Source organism: Papio anubis, chromosome 20, assembly GCF_008728515.1.
Source record: "Papio anubis isolate 15944 chromosome 20, Panubis1.0, whole genome shotgun sequence".
In the NCBI taxonomy this organism is placed as follows: domain Eukaryota; kingdom Metazoa; phylum Chordata; class Mammalia; order Primates; family Cercopithecidae; genus Papio; species Papio anubis.
In genome coordinates, this window is record NC_044995.1 from 14,394,315 (window position 1) to 14,407,460 (window position 13,146).

The 13,146-nt window shown below is 54.0% G+C and overlaps 1 protein-coding gene across 4 annotated transcripts in view; it reads right to left on the reverse strand.

Moving 5' to 3' along the window:
* MEGF8 (multiple EGF like domains 8) overlaps positions 1 to 12,944 on the reverse strand; it is a 52,078-nt gene extending 39,134 nt beyond the window's left edge. For 3 of the 4 annotated variants that reach the window (XM_021930355.2, XM_009194619.4, XM_009194620.4), the window contains exons 1-8: positions 11,870 to 12,944; positions 4,744 to 4,907; positions 4,298 to 4,504; positions 3,323 to 3,503; positions 3,153 to 3,241; positions 1,871 to 2,286; positions 1,265 to 1,410; positions 1,017 to 1,139 (exon numbers count right to left, since the gene is read on the reverse strand). In XM_021930355.2, coding sequence (XP_021786047.2) covers positions 1,017 to 1,139; positions 1,265 to 1,410; positions 1,871 to 2,286; positions 3,153 to 3,241; positions 3,323 to 3,503; positions 4,298 to 4,504; positions 4,744 to 4,907; positions 11,870 to 12,056 — 1,513 coding nt within the window. In that variant the 5' untranslated portion in view covers positions 12,057 to 12,944. Of the gene's footprint in view, positions 1 to 1,016; positions 1,140 to 1,264; positions 1,411 to 1,870; positions 2,287 to 3,152; positions 3,242 to 3,322; positions 3,504 to 4,297; positions 4,505 to 4,743; positions 4,908 to 11,869 lie in introns of those variants that run through there. The other variant, XM_021930356.2, reaches the window with a different exon arrangement.
* Positions 12,945 to 13,146: the final 202 nt, after the last annotated feature.

Here is a 13,146-nt window from a genome sequence, read left to right on the forward strand (position 1 = left end):
CTAGGCTTAATACCTGGGTGATGAAATAATCAGTACACCAAATCCCCATGACACACAATTTACCTATATAAAAAACCTGCACAGGTACTGCTGAACCTAAATTGAAAGTTAAAAAAGCCGAGCATGGTGGCTCACACACGTAATCTCAGTACTTTGGGAGGCTAAGGTAGGCGGATCACTTGAGGTCTGGAGTTTGAGACCAGCCTGGCCAACATGATGAAACAATGTCTCTACTAAAAATACAAAAAAATGGCCGGGCGCGGTGGCTCAAGCCTGTAATCCCAGCACTTTGGGAGGCCGAGACGGGCGGATCACGAGGTCAGGAGATCGAGACCATCCTGGCTAATACAGTGAAACCCCGTCTCTGCTAAAAAATACAAAACACTAGCCGGGCGAGGTGGCGGGCACCTGTGGTCCCAGCTACTTGGGAGGCTGAGGCAGGAGAATGGCATAAACCTGGGAGGCAGAGCTTGCAGTGAGCTGAGATCTGGCCACTGAACTCCAGCCTGGGCGACAGAGCGAGACTCCATCTCAAAAAAAAAAAAAAAATACAAAAAAATTAGTCAGGCATGGAGATGCATGCCTATAATCCCAGCTACCCAGGAGGCTGAGACAGGAGAATCGCTTGAACCCAGGAGGTAGAGGTCGCAGTGAGCTGAGATCACGCTACTGCACTCTAGCCTGGGCGATGGAGCAAGACTCCATCTCAAAAAAAAAAAAAAGAAAAGAAAATGAAAAAGAAGGAAAAGTTGCTGTCTCTTAGGCATTTCCCTGGGGCAGCTGGAAACTAGCAAAACCTGGATTGGAACCCACATTGGATATTGCCATAAGGGCCTCCATCTCCATAGTGATGATGCCCTGGTCCCATCTCCATCCCAGGCTTGCCTCCTGAGGCTGGCACCAACTGACCTGGATGTCAGGCTCACCCTTACAGACTGAGGTAGCTTGAGTCCAGAATCACTGTGGAGGGAGGTGGGACCCTCGGGAGTCCCTAGGGAAGAACAGGGACCACTCACCCTCAGGGGTTCCTGGCGGGGCAAGCTCAGCTCCTGACACCCATTGATGGCAACCAAGGTGGTAGAAGAAGATGCCATCTTCGTAGCACTTTTCCTCCTGGTAATGAGTGTGCACATTGCCCCCTGGGAAAGAAGGAAAGGGGCATAGCTGGCAAGCCTGGTGGAGGTGGGGACTCCCATGCAGGGAGCCTCAGCTCAGGGTTGGCTCAGGCCCTCGGCAGGCAGGCAGGATTGGGGAGCCTCCTCACCATAGACCACCATGTAGTTGCCCAGAACACTGGCTGTGTGGAAAGCTCTCTCCCTTGGGCCCTGAAGCCCATCCCGCCCCTTCAGCGTCGTCCACACACGCCGATCCACATGGAAAAGCTCAGTGGAGTTCACTCGCACAGAGAACCTATCAAAGGAGAAGCAGGGCAGGGGCTTAGGGCAGGAAGCGTCCCTCTCCCTCCTTCAGGCTCTTAGGAGCCATGTGATCACCCAGGGATGAGACTGACCATGACTGCCTCTATGTCCCCTCCAAACTAGAAGTTCCCTGTGGGCAGGACTCTGAGTCATCTCTGGGTTACCCGCATAAGCTAGCAAGGGGTGGACACCAAGCAGGGCTCTGTTGAATGGATACATGGGTGGGAGTGTGTGGGAGGCAATTCACCAAGACATTGAATAAAACATCAGAGAATGCGTGAGTGGGTGAGTGAGTGAATGAGTGAATGAAGGAATAAGTAAATACACAAAGGAAGGAGTGATTGAAAGACCACGGGAGTCCAATAGTGGGCAAAGACCTCTAAAGACTAAAGGCCTATGGTGTTGACCTGGGCCTGGCCTGTGGGGCATGGGTTGTGGGACAGGTCACCTACCGGGCAGTGGAGGGCCGGTGTCCACCATGGACCAGCAGGGCACGGGACGGGGCATGGAACACCATGGAGTGGCCGGTGGCAGCAGGGGGCCGTCCACCTGCTGGAATCACCTGCTCCCAATAGCCCCCGCTGGTGCTGTCAAGGCGGAAACGGAAGAGGCCAGAGGAGAAGAGGTCGTGCTGGGTGCGGCCTCCAGACACATACAGCCAGACATCATCCACCAGGGCAGCCGCATGACCTGCCAGGCCTGGGGGCCCCGAGGAGCTGGAGGCAGGTGGTGCCAGGAGCTCCCAGTGGCCCCTGCCCAGTGGACTGAAGGCCCACACATCGTTGATGAGCGAGCCGTCTGCCAGCTCACCACCCATCAGCACCAGGGAGCCGGCCCAGGCCACGGCCACATGGGAGTGACGGGCAGCCTGTGAGGAAGAGACAAGAAACAGAGGTAAAGACATAGCAAGGGAGCCAGAGCCAGGCTCAGACAGAGAGATGCAGAGCCAGAGAAACATAAAGAGAAGGCGAGATAAAGACAGAGACAAAGAGAAAGGTAGAGACCGGTAGAAAGAGAAAAGAAGAGACAGATTCATAGAAACAGAACACAATAGGAGAGGGAAGAGGCAAGAAGACCGAGTTAGAGGGAGAAATGGCAGACAGAAACAGACCCAGAGAAATGGAGACACAGAAACGGAGAACACAGAAGCCCAAAAGTCAGACAGATGAAAACAGAGACACGGCCGGGCGCGGTGGCTCAAGCCTGTAATCCCAGCACTTTGGGAGGCCGAGGCGGGTGGATCACGAGGTCAGGAGATCGAGACCATCCTGGCTAACATGGTGAAACCCCGTCTCTACTAAAAATACAAAAAACTAGCCGGGCGTGGTGGCGGGCGCCTGTAGTCCCAGCTACTCGGAGGCTGAGGCAGGAGAATGGCGTGAACCTGGGAGGCGGAGCTTGCAGTGAGCCGAGATCGCGCCACTGCACTCCAGCCTGGGTGACACAGCACGAGACTCCGTCTCAAAAAAAACAAAACAAAACAAAACAAAAAAAAAACAGAGACAGATCGAGCGACAGGAGACACATGGAAAAGTAAGATACACAAAGGCAGATAAAGGAAGAAAAAGAAGAAAAAAGAAAATCAGAGAGAAAAGGCAGAAACAGGGAGAAGTAGGTTCCTACATCAAGCTGCGGGAACTGGGGGAGCACTGGGTGATAGGCGGTCAGTCTGGGGGTCCCTAGCTGGGTCTGATTGAGTGTACAGGCTCCTCCAGGGCAGAGGAGGGGTCATACCGGGGCAGGACTCAGGTCCCAGGATTCCCAGGTGTTGGCGGAGAAGTTGTATAGGACGAGGTCACCCAGGGCATTGTTGAGGTCCTGGCCTGTGGAGGGGTGGACAGTCTCATGATGTGGCCACAGGCTTCCAGGCCTCCAGACCCCAGATACTCGCCCTATCTGCTCACCTCCAAAAACTGCCAGCAGCCCCGGTGGGGACAGGAAGGCGCCAGCTGCTCCAATACGGGCAGAGAAGGCAGGGTCCCCAGCACTCACGTTGTGCCACCAGCCAGCCCCCTGGTTCTCCCACAGGTGCAGGTCACAGGCACGTCCCAAGAAGCCAGGCTCACAGCGGCATGGTCCCAGGGGCTGTGGGGAAGGAGACATAAAGACAGAGATAAGAGACAGAGAGACAAGGACAGAGACAAAGGAGACACAAAGACAAAAAGAGGCAGAATGAAACAGGCACAAAGGGAGAGAGAAAGAGATAGATAGGAAGGGAGAGGATGGAAATGGAAAGAGAGAGAAAGAAAAGGAGACAGAGAGAGACAGGAAGAGGGGAAAGGCAAATTGTCAGACAGAAACAAGAGACAAAGAGACACAACCAGAAGGAAGCAGACAGACGGAAAAAAGACCAACAGAAAAAGGAAAAGACACACAGAGAAAAAGGAGAAAAGACAGAAAGAAGGCAGGCTGGAGAAGACAAACAGCATGGTTGACATTCAGCCTGAACTGAAAGAGCTCAGATCTGGGGAGGTCAAGGCGGGGAGGGCTCAAAGCGCAATCCAGATTGAAAGCTGGGTGTGCACAACTTCAGCAAAAGGTCAGCGGTGCGAGGCTGGAAGTCATGGCAGGGGGTCCAAGGCCACATAGAGTGGCTGGATGGGAGGACGGAGTTGGGCCTGGCTGGAGGAAGGAGGGTGGTGTTCACAGGTGAGAGTGGGGTACGCTCAGCAGGGGAGGACCTGCAGGTGAAGGTGGGGTGGGGTCGGAGTAACAGGTTGGGGGCAAGCTCTGGAAGGAGAGGGAAGTGGGTATCATGGAGCAGGGTGGGGTGGTGGGGGGAGTTTCATGCAGGAGCAAGGTCAGACCTAGGAGATAGGCGTGGAGAGTGTGCTCACACATCAGGGCCCCAGGGGAAACAGGGCTGGGGACCAGCTCACCGAGGCGCAGGTGCCATGGCTGCCACAGTAGGCTGAGCACTCCTGCACGCCACAGTCAGGACCCCCCCAGCCCGGCTCACAGGCACACACACCCGGCGGCTGGCACTGCCCGTGGCTCCGGCAGCCACCCGGGCACAGGGAGAAGCGGAATGAGGCGTTAAAGCCCAGTAGGTTGTAGTTGGCATCACTGAAGAGGTGCAGCAGCATCTGTAAGCACAAGGTGGGTTGGGTAAGGTGGGCAGAGCCTGGGGATTGGCCTGGGAGGGTGGCCCACTCCTGTCCCCTTCTATCCTGGGGGACCCAGAGCCTCATCTCCTTCCTTTGCCTCTCTCCACCTTCCCTTGTCCCTGTGCTCTGCTCTCGAATGCCCTCTGACTGACTCTCTGTCCCTCCTTTCTTCTTCCATTTCCCTTGGTTTATCTACCCACAGCCCCATCCCCACTAACCTTGCCTGAGGAAGCTTCGATGGGCGGAGGCCGGGTGCTCCCACTCAGACTGGCAAGCAGCGGCCCTCGCGGGGAGTCACCGTCATACACAAACAGGTAGTCATACGTGCACTCTGTGTCCAGGAAAAGGAAGTCCAGCAGGATCCGGTGCTGGGGGCTTGGGGCTGGGAGGTGAGCACAGAGGGACTAAGCTCTAAAGCGGACCTTTTCCCCACACCTCCCTGCAGCCACTATTGTACACCAAACCCTGCTCCAGGTGATGCTGGGGGCTCAAGGATGAGTCAGACCTGGACCCCACCTTGGAGGGGCTCCCAGTCTCATAACCTAGGGCAGTCAAGGGCTGTGACAGCCGGAGGGACAAGTGCCCAGAGAAAGAATCACAATATTCCAGACCTCTAGAAAGGTCACCTGAGATCAGAATGAACATCCCCACCATTCAGATGGGAAAATAAAGTGCAGAGAGAAAACCCCATCCCAGTGGTCACACAGAGCAGAAGCCACAGTATTCCTGATGCCTCTCTCTTCCTGTCCATGCCTGAGCTTCAGACATGTCCAGGCTGGAGGGTCAAGGTCATAATCCCAGTGAGAAAAGCACCTCTGTGACAGTCCCCTGGCCCTCGCTGAACAGAGCTTCAAGAGAAGAGTCCAGTTTCTTCCCCCTGAAGAGAGGCCTAACCTTGGAGCAGCATAGTTCCCCTCTGTCCCCATCCAGAGTCTCACCTCTGTTTACTGTGATGGCTACAAGCACAAACTCTGGAACCAGACTGCCTGAGCTTATGTCTTGGCTCTGTCACTGAATAGCTACTAGCTGTGTGATCTTGGCCAAGTAACCCACCCTCTCTGGATTGGTCTCCTCATCTGTAAAGTGGGATATAGTGGTACTGTAGTGGATTCAAACTTATAGGCCACTCCTGCCACTGAAAGGTAATTCCCTGCCCCTTGTATCTGGGAAAAGCCTTAGTGACTTGCTTGACCAATTAAAAAACAGCAGAAATTCTGAAACTTTCAAGGCTAGATCATAAGAGGACTTGTACCTTTCACCTGGGCCTCGTAGAACACTCCTTCTCAGAACACAGCTGTCATGCTATGAAAAACCAAAGCTGGCCAGGCACGGTGGCTCACACCTGTAATCCCAACACTTTGGGAGGCCAAGGCAGGCAGATCACAAGGTCAGGAGTTTGAGACCAGCCTAGCCAACGTGGCAAAACCCCAACTGTACTAAAAATACAAAAATTTGCTGGGCGTTGTGGCAGGCGCCTATAATCCCAGCTACTCAGGAGGCTGAGGCAGGAGAACTCCTTGAACCCAGGAGGTGGAAGTTGCAGTGAGCCGAGATTGTGCCATTGTACTGTAGCCTAGGGGACAAGAGCAAGACTTCATCTCAAAAAAAAAAAAAAGAAAAGAAAAGAAAAGCCAAAGCCACAAGAAAAGGCCACACACAGGCATTCCAGCTGACAGTCCCAACTGAGCTTCCAGCGGATAGCCAGCATCAACTGCCAGCCCTGGGAGGGACCTTCCTGGATGTCCAGCCAAGGTGAACATTCAGCTGACTGCAGCTCCAGCTGACATCTGACTGCAACCTCATGAGGAGCAATAATGCACATGAAATGGTGACAACGGAGTGGGGTGGGTGGCTCATGCCTGTAATCCCAGCACTTTGGGAGGCCAAGGAGGGTGGATCACTTGAGGTCAGGAGTTCGAGACCAGCCTGGCCAACATGGTGAAACCCCGTCTCTACTAAAAATACAAAAAATTAGCTGGATGTGGTGGCACATGCTTGTAATCCCAGCTACCTGGGAGGCTGAGGCACAAGAATTCTTGAACCTGGGAGACAGTGGTTACAGTGAGCTGAGATTGTACCATTGCACTCCAGCCTGAGCGATAAGAGTGCAACTCTGCTTCAAAAAAAAAAAAAGAAATGCTGACAACGAGGCCCACATATCGTCGTGGTGAGTGCCACTACCCCTAACACTGGCACTGTCTTATTCTCTGCCAGTCCTGTTTCTGGAAGCCCCTCTCATTCCACATCCCACATGAGAAGGCTCCTGAACAGGCAGCTCAGGGGAGTCCTCTGGGTGAGGGAAATTAGGAGGCCTAGGCTCTCGCTCTGGCTCTGGCTCTGCCCATGACCAGCTGGAGGACCCTGGGCCAGTTCTTTCCCCCATGACCCTGAGTGTGTCTATCTAGATCCTGGAGACACTCAGCCACCACTGCCAATGGCTGGGTGATCCTGGGCCAGTTCCATGGGCTCTCTGAGCCTCAGTTTCCATGACTGTAAAACGGAGATAATTCCCCCCACCCACAAAGGCTGGAGTGAACATTCAACGAGGTGATGACTCCAGCCTGCCAGCTTACAGCCACGGTGTGCCCTGGCTGCCTGGCCTCATCCTGTCTCACCAGAACCATTCACCCAGCCTCCTTCTTGCCCTGACATGAGTCTCTGATCTTCCCAACTCAACATCTGGCCCCATCCCTCCCCTGCCCCAAAGCCCTGCATGGCTCCCTAGCACCCTAGCAGAAAGTCCAGTTCCCTAGCCTGCTGTTCAGACCCTTCCTTTGTCTCAAATCACTCCACTGCTTACAGCTCTAATAGGAGCTGGGCCTTTGTACAAGCTTCTCCCTCTGTCTGCAACATATTATCTCTTCCCACCACCAGCCCTCTTCCTGATGCCCCCTAGCTGGGTTAGGTGCCCCTCTCCAGGGTTCTCACATCCCATTATAACCTTCATTCCTCTGGGCCAGGAACATCTATGCCCAGGTCTGTCTCCCTGCAGCCTACAAAGCCCATAGGGCAGGGCCTGGATGTGGGCCTAATTCCCTCTGCAGCATTGCCCAGACCTAGGCTTGGCAAAGGCTCAGGAAATGCTGGATGACGGAATGAAGAAATACACAAAAGAAAGAATACTAAAGCTGGAAGCTCTCCCTCAGGCTCTGACCAGAGCCCCCAAGAACATCAGACACAGACCCCACCCATGCTCTGGGGAACGCAGAAGAACCATTCAGCAGGGCCACACAACCAGACCTCCCAGAATCTTACCAGCCTCAACCACACTATAAAGCTCTGTTCCTGGAATCACAAGTACATCTTTGTTAAGTGCCTGCCGGAGGCCAGTTCACCATCTGCCTCCCCAAGTTCTTCCCTAAATTGAAGGTCTGTTTCTACCCAACCCCCATACCATTCCAGACAAATCTGATCTCAAACCCCTCCTGCTCAAAAGCAGGATGCCTCTTATTCATGAAGATGTTATAAGGACTAGGACTGGGCTAGGCGTGGTGGCTCACGTCTGTAATCCCAGGACAGATCATTCGAGGCCAGGAGTTTGAGACCAGCCTGGCTGACATAGAGAAACCCCGTCTCTACTAAAAATACAAAAATTAGCCAGGCGTGGTGGTACATGTCTGTAATCCCAGCTACTCAGGAAACCAAGGTACGAGGATCACTTGAACCTGGGAAGCAGAAGCTTCAGTGAGCCAAGATCAAGCCACTGGGCTCCAGCCTGGGCAACAGAGCAAGATTATGTCTCAGAAAAAAAAAAGTCTAGGACTAGGTAAAGTGTGAACATAATACAAAGTTAGTGGGTTGGTTGTTTATCTTTTTTTTTTTCTTGAGACAGGGTCTCGCTCTGCTGCCCAGGCTGGAGTATAGCAGTGCAATCTCGGCTCACTGTGACCTCAGCCTCCTAGGCTCAAGGGATCTGCCCACCTCCGCCTCCCCAGTAGCTGGGACTATAGGCACATGCCATCACCCACCACGCCCAGCTAATCTTTTGCAATTTTTTTGTAGAGACAGTGTCTTACCATGTTGTCCAGGCTAGTCTCTAACTCCTGGGCTCCAAGTAATCCTTCCATCTCAGATTCCCAAAGTGCTAGGATTACAGGCGTGTGCCACTGCACCTGGCCGGTTATTTTATAATAGATACAGGAAGATGTTGGTTCTCATAGGTAAGAAGTGACAGGCATTGGTAAGAACAGAAGATCATCAAGGGGGGTCTGGAGGTCTCCCAGACTCCTCCCTCACCCCAACATCTACCCAGTTGGTCCCCAAGCCTCATCAGTGAAACTCCACAAACATCTATTGCACTCTCTACACCTCTTCACCCCTCTAAGCCCCTGCCCTAGTTAGGAACTCATTCTCTCCTGCCAGATTAGCTCACCAAGTCTCCAGTCTGCCCCCCACCCAGCCTGAGGGCAATGCCCTATTCCTGCTCAAAACCTCCTGTGGCTCCCCATGGACCCCAAGGGGAAGGCCAGGCTGCTCAGTGTGACATTCAAGGCCCCCCTTCCCCTGCTTCTGGCTCTCATTACCTCCCAGTCAAAAGTGCCATCAGACCAGACAAACCTAGACAGGGATCCTGAGATACTCCAGCCACACTCATGTCTTCATAGAGGATGTTTGTTCCCTTTTCCCACTCAATAAACTCCTACGCATGCTTCAGAACCCTGTTTCAGTGGCTCCTCCTCTGTGACCTCCAGCACAGTCCTCTTTCCTCCCTAGGTACATCCACCCAACCCCTCCACTTCCCTTCTCAGCCCTGAGCACTGTCTCAGTGAACACACTGGGGGCTGAATATCTGTGTCCAGCCCCACTATTCCCAAGCAGTCTGAGACTTTTTTTTTTAGGTGGCATCTCGCTCTGTCACCCAGGCTGGAGTGCAGTGGCGCGATCTCAGCTCGCTGCAACCTCCGCCTCCCGGGTTCAAGCAATTCTCCTGCCTCAGCCTCCTGAGTAGCTGGAATCACAGATGTGCGCCACCATGCTGGGCTAATTTTTGTAGTTTTAGTAGAGGGGGGGTTTCTTCATGTTGGCCAGGCTGGTCTCTAACACCTGACATCAGGTGATCCACCCCCCTTGGTCTCCCAAAGTGCTGGGATTACAGGCGTGAGCCATCACACCCGGCCTAGCCAGTCTGGGACTCTTTAAGGCCAGAGAGTGATTTATATCCAGCACACAGATCCCTTTGCCACACACACACACACACACACACACACACACACACTTCCTATTCTGTTCTCATCCCACTAGCTTAACAGGAATGGCCCCCAAGCTGGGGACAGGTAAACATGCTAACACCGAGAAACATGCCTTCATCCATAGCCCACACAGCAGCCAGAGAGATCTTCTAAAACATAAATCAGATCATGTCCCCTCCCTGCTCAAAACCCTTCCATAGCTCCCCAGAGCCCCCAGACAAAGACAAAGCTTCACAGCCTCCCAAGGGAGGCCCTGCATGATTCAGGCCCTGTCACACCTCCAGCCTTTGCCCAGAACCTTCCCTGTCTGGAGGCCAGTTTCTACATCCACTACTCTGTGAGGCCTTCCTGGGCTTCTGCAGGTACTGCCTTTCAACTTCTCTTCCACCCGTTTGCCCTCAGGATACAGCTCAAAATCACAAAGCCCTTCACTTGCTGGCTCCTCCCACTCTGCAGCCTCTGGCTCATTTGTTGTCTTGTATTCCAGGTTTTTGCTTTTAAGATGGAGTCTCCCTCTGCCGCCCAGACTAGAGCTTTGCGGAGCAACATCATCAGCTCACTGCAACCTCCAGGTTCAAGCTATTCTTGTGCCTCAGCCTCCTGAGAAGCTGGGACTACAGGCATGCGCCATCACACCCAGCTAATTTTTGTATTTTTAGTAGAGACGGGGTTTCACCACGCTGACCAGGCTGGTCTGAAACTCCTGACTTCAGGTGGTCTGCTGGCCTTGGCCTCCCAAAGGGCTAGGATTACAGGCATGAGCCACCATGCTCTGCCAGTATTCTATGTTTTAACACACTGGATTTCTAGTTCTTCAGAAGCATCACTCTCCTGCTTCCCTACCTTTGCACGGCTATTCTTGCCTGGAATGCCGTTCTGCTCCCTCCTACAGATGCCTCTGATCTCAGCTATACCCCAGGTTAAGTCACAAGTCTTCACAGAGAAAGAGCCAGTGAGGCAGGGTTCTGAGGCATGCATAGGAGTTTATTGGGTGGAAAAGGAAAACAAACAGCCTTGAAGTGCGTTTGTCTCTTCCACTGACTGGGAGTCCAGAAGGGTAGGGCTGGGGCCTTTTCTCCCCTCCTGACAGATTCCTATTGGTCCTTTAGGTCTCAGCTTAGACATTTCCTCCTCCAGGAAGCCTCTCTGTTCTCCCCGGCCCCAGATCAGGCACTTTCTCTGGGCTTTCTCAGGCCTGTGGGATTCCTCCATCACAGACCACTCTTGGCTCTCACTATTAGTGTGTTTGTCTCCCCGACTAGACTCCAAGACCTAAGTCACCGGGGATTGCTGGAGCTGTCTCAGTCTGGGCTATGTCCAATGGGAAACATAATGTATGGCACATGAATGACAGAAGAAAAATGCTTTTATTGAAGTACTTTACAAATAACAACAATAATCCTAATGCCATTTATAGAACAGTTACTATATGCCACACATCAGGCACGTGAAATACCCCTTTTCATTTCATTGCAACAACTCTATGAGGTGAGTACTCTTGTTATCCCATTTGTGGGGGGAAGGAAACTGAATCTCAGAGAAAGAAAGTCACATGCTCAAAATCACAAAACTAATAAGAAGAAGCCAGGCACAGTGGCTCACACCTACAATCCCAACACTTTAGGAGGCTGAGGTGTGAGGATCGTTTGAGCCCAGGAGTTCGGGACTAGTCTGGGCAACATGGTGAGACTCTGTCTCTACACACTCAGTTACTTGGGAGGCTGAGGTGGGAGGATCACTTGAGCCCAGGAGGTAGAGGCTGCAGTAAGTAAACTGTGTTGGTACCATTGCACTCCAGCCTGGGTGACAGAGTGAGACCCCCACCTCAAAAAAAAAAAAAAAAAAGGAAGTAGTAGTAGAACCAAATTCAAAGCCAGATGATTGGATCCAGACCCTGAGTTCTTAACAGTTACTCAGAAGACCCGGCACTGATGCTCCTGTCTTGTAATTGTAAACCTGGGTGTAGGTGTATCTCCCCCACCAGACTGGGAGGCCTTCCAGGGCAGGGCCCAGGTTGGCTGCAACCCTGGCTGTCAGGCATTTTAGAGCAAAAGGCCTGGACCAGAACCGAGCTCTGGGAATGTGGTGAGTGGATGAATGCACACATGAATGAACTAGCAGCGAATTAGTGAGTGACCCACGCGGCCCCACTCACCCTCGATGAGCCACTCGCAGTTGCCATTGACGCTGTAGTTGCCAGCACCATCCGTCACGAAGCCTGGCGCCTCCCGCAACACCTGCCGCTGCCCCTTGCAGTCCCCCGCCTGGGCCCCAGGGGACAGCGACCCCAACACGGCCAAGGCCAAAGCCAGTGCCGTGGCCAGAGCCTTGCCCAGGGCCATCGCCGCCTCCTGTACTGACCCTTAGAGCGGGAACGGGCCGTAAAAACCTGGAGAGGACCCTCTACCCGGCGTGAGGCCCTGCAAATGCGACCTCTATAGGCATAACATGGCCTTACAGACCGAGGAGGTCCTGGAGACGCAGTCCCGGCGAAGGGAACGGCCACTGCTGACAGGCTCTGGAAGCCGAGGGCTGGGCCCTATAGAGCGATGGAGGCCCTGTATATGGAGTCACTATGGACGGGAACGACCCCTAAAGACCTTGGGGGTCCCCTATAGACACGGGCCCCCATAGGGGGCCAACCCCATAAACAGTGTCCAGCATTACAGACTCGGGCTGCTGCAGGCCAAACGGACCTTATATACGGGTGAGTCCCCAGGGGGCGAAAGACTCTACGGCCCGGCAGAAGCCTCCATAGAGGCTGCGGGCCGGGACAGACCAGGATCCGATGGTCCAGGAGAGACTCCTCCAGCCGGGGGCGGGGCGCGAGCGGGTGCCGGGGGCGGAGTCCGTCTTCAGGGGCTCGGGCCTGGACCCCATTGACGCACTCCCCTTGCTCACCCACCCGCGCCTCCCTCCCAAGCCGGATGGGCCAAATCAGAGAGACGAGGGGACGCTTGGGCCAGAGCGGCCGCGGGAAGACCCGCTGTGGGAGGGCGAGGGGCCGAGAGCCGAGGAGCTGCAGTGGGAGGCACGGCGGAGAGGAGGCGAGAAGTTGCAGAGCGGTCGGTCAGAGCGGCCCTGGGAGGACTGCGGAGCGCCCAACCCCAATCCTCCATAAAGGGAGACTTCCGGGGAAATTCCCCGCCCATTTATTCCCAACCGCATGCGCAGCAGCGTCCTCCTGGAGCGATGCTCCTGGAGACGAGAAAGTTACACATGCGCAATGCTAAGATCGTAACCCAAACTCTGGGTGCCTGTGATTGAGCAAAGCACGGGCCACTGGAGGGCGCCTCTACCTCTGAGTGAGGAAAGGAAGGCAAAAACAAAGGAGTGGTGCAAGGCCCTGCTAGATGTTTGATCATCTTCAACGTTCCCAGTTTCTGCAGCAACATAAAGATCAGGTTATACAGGCCTCTGCCTCCGGTTCCA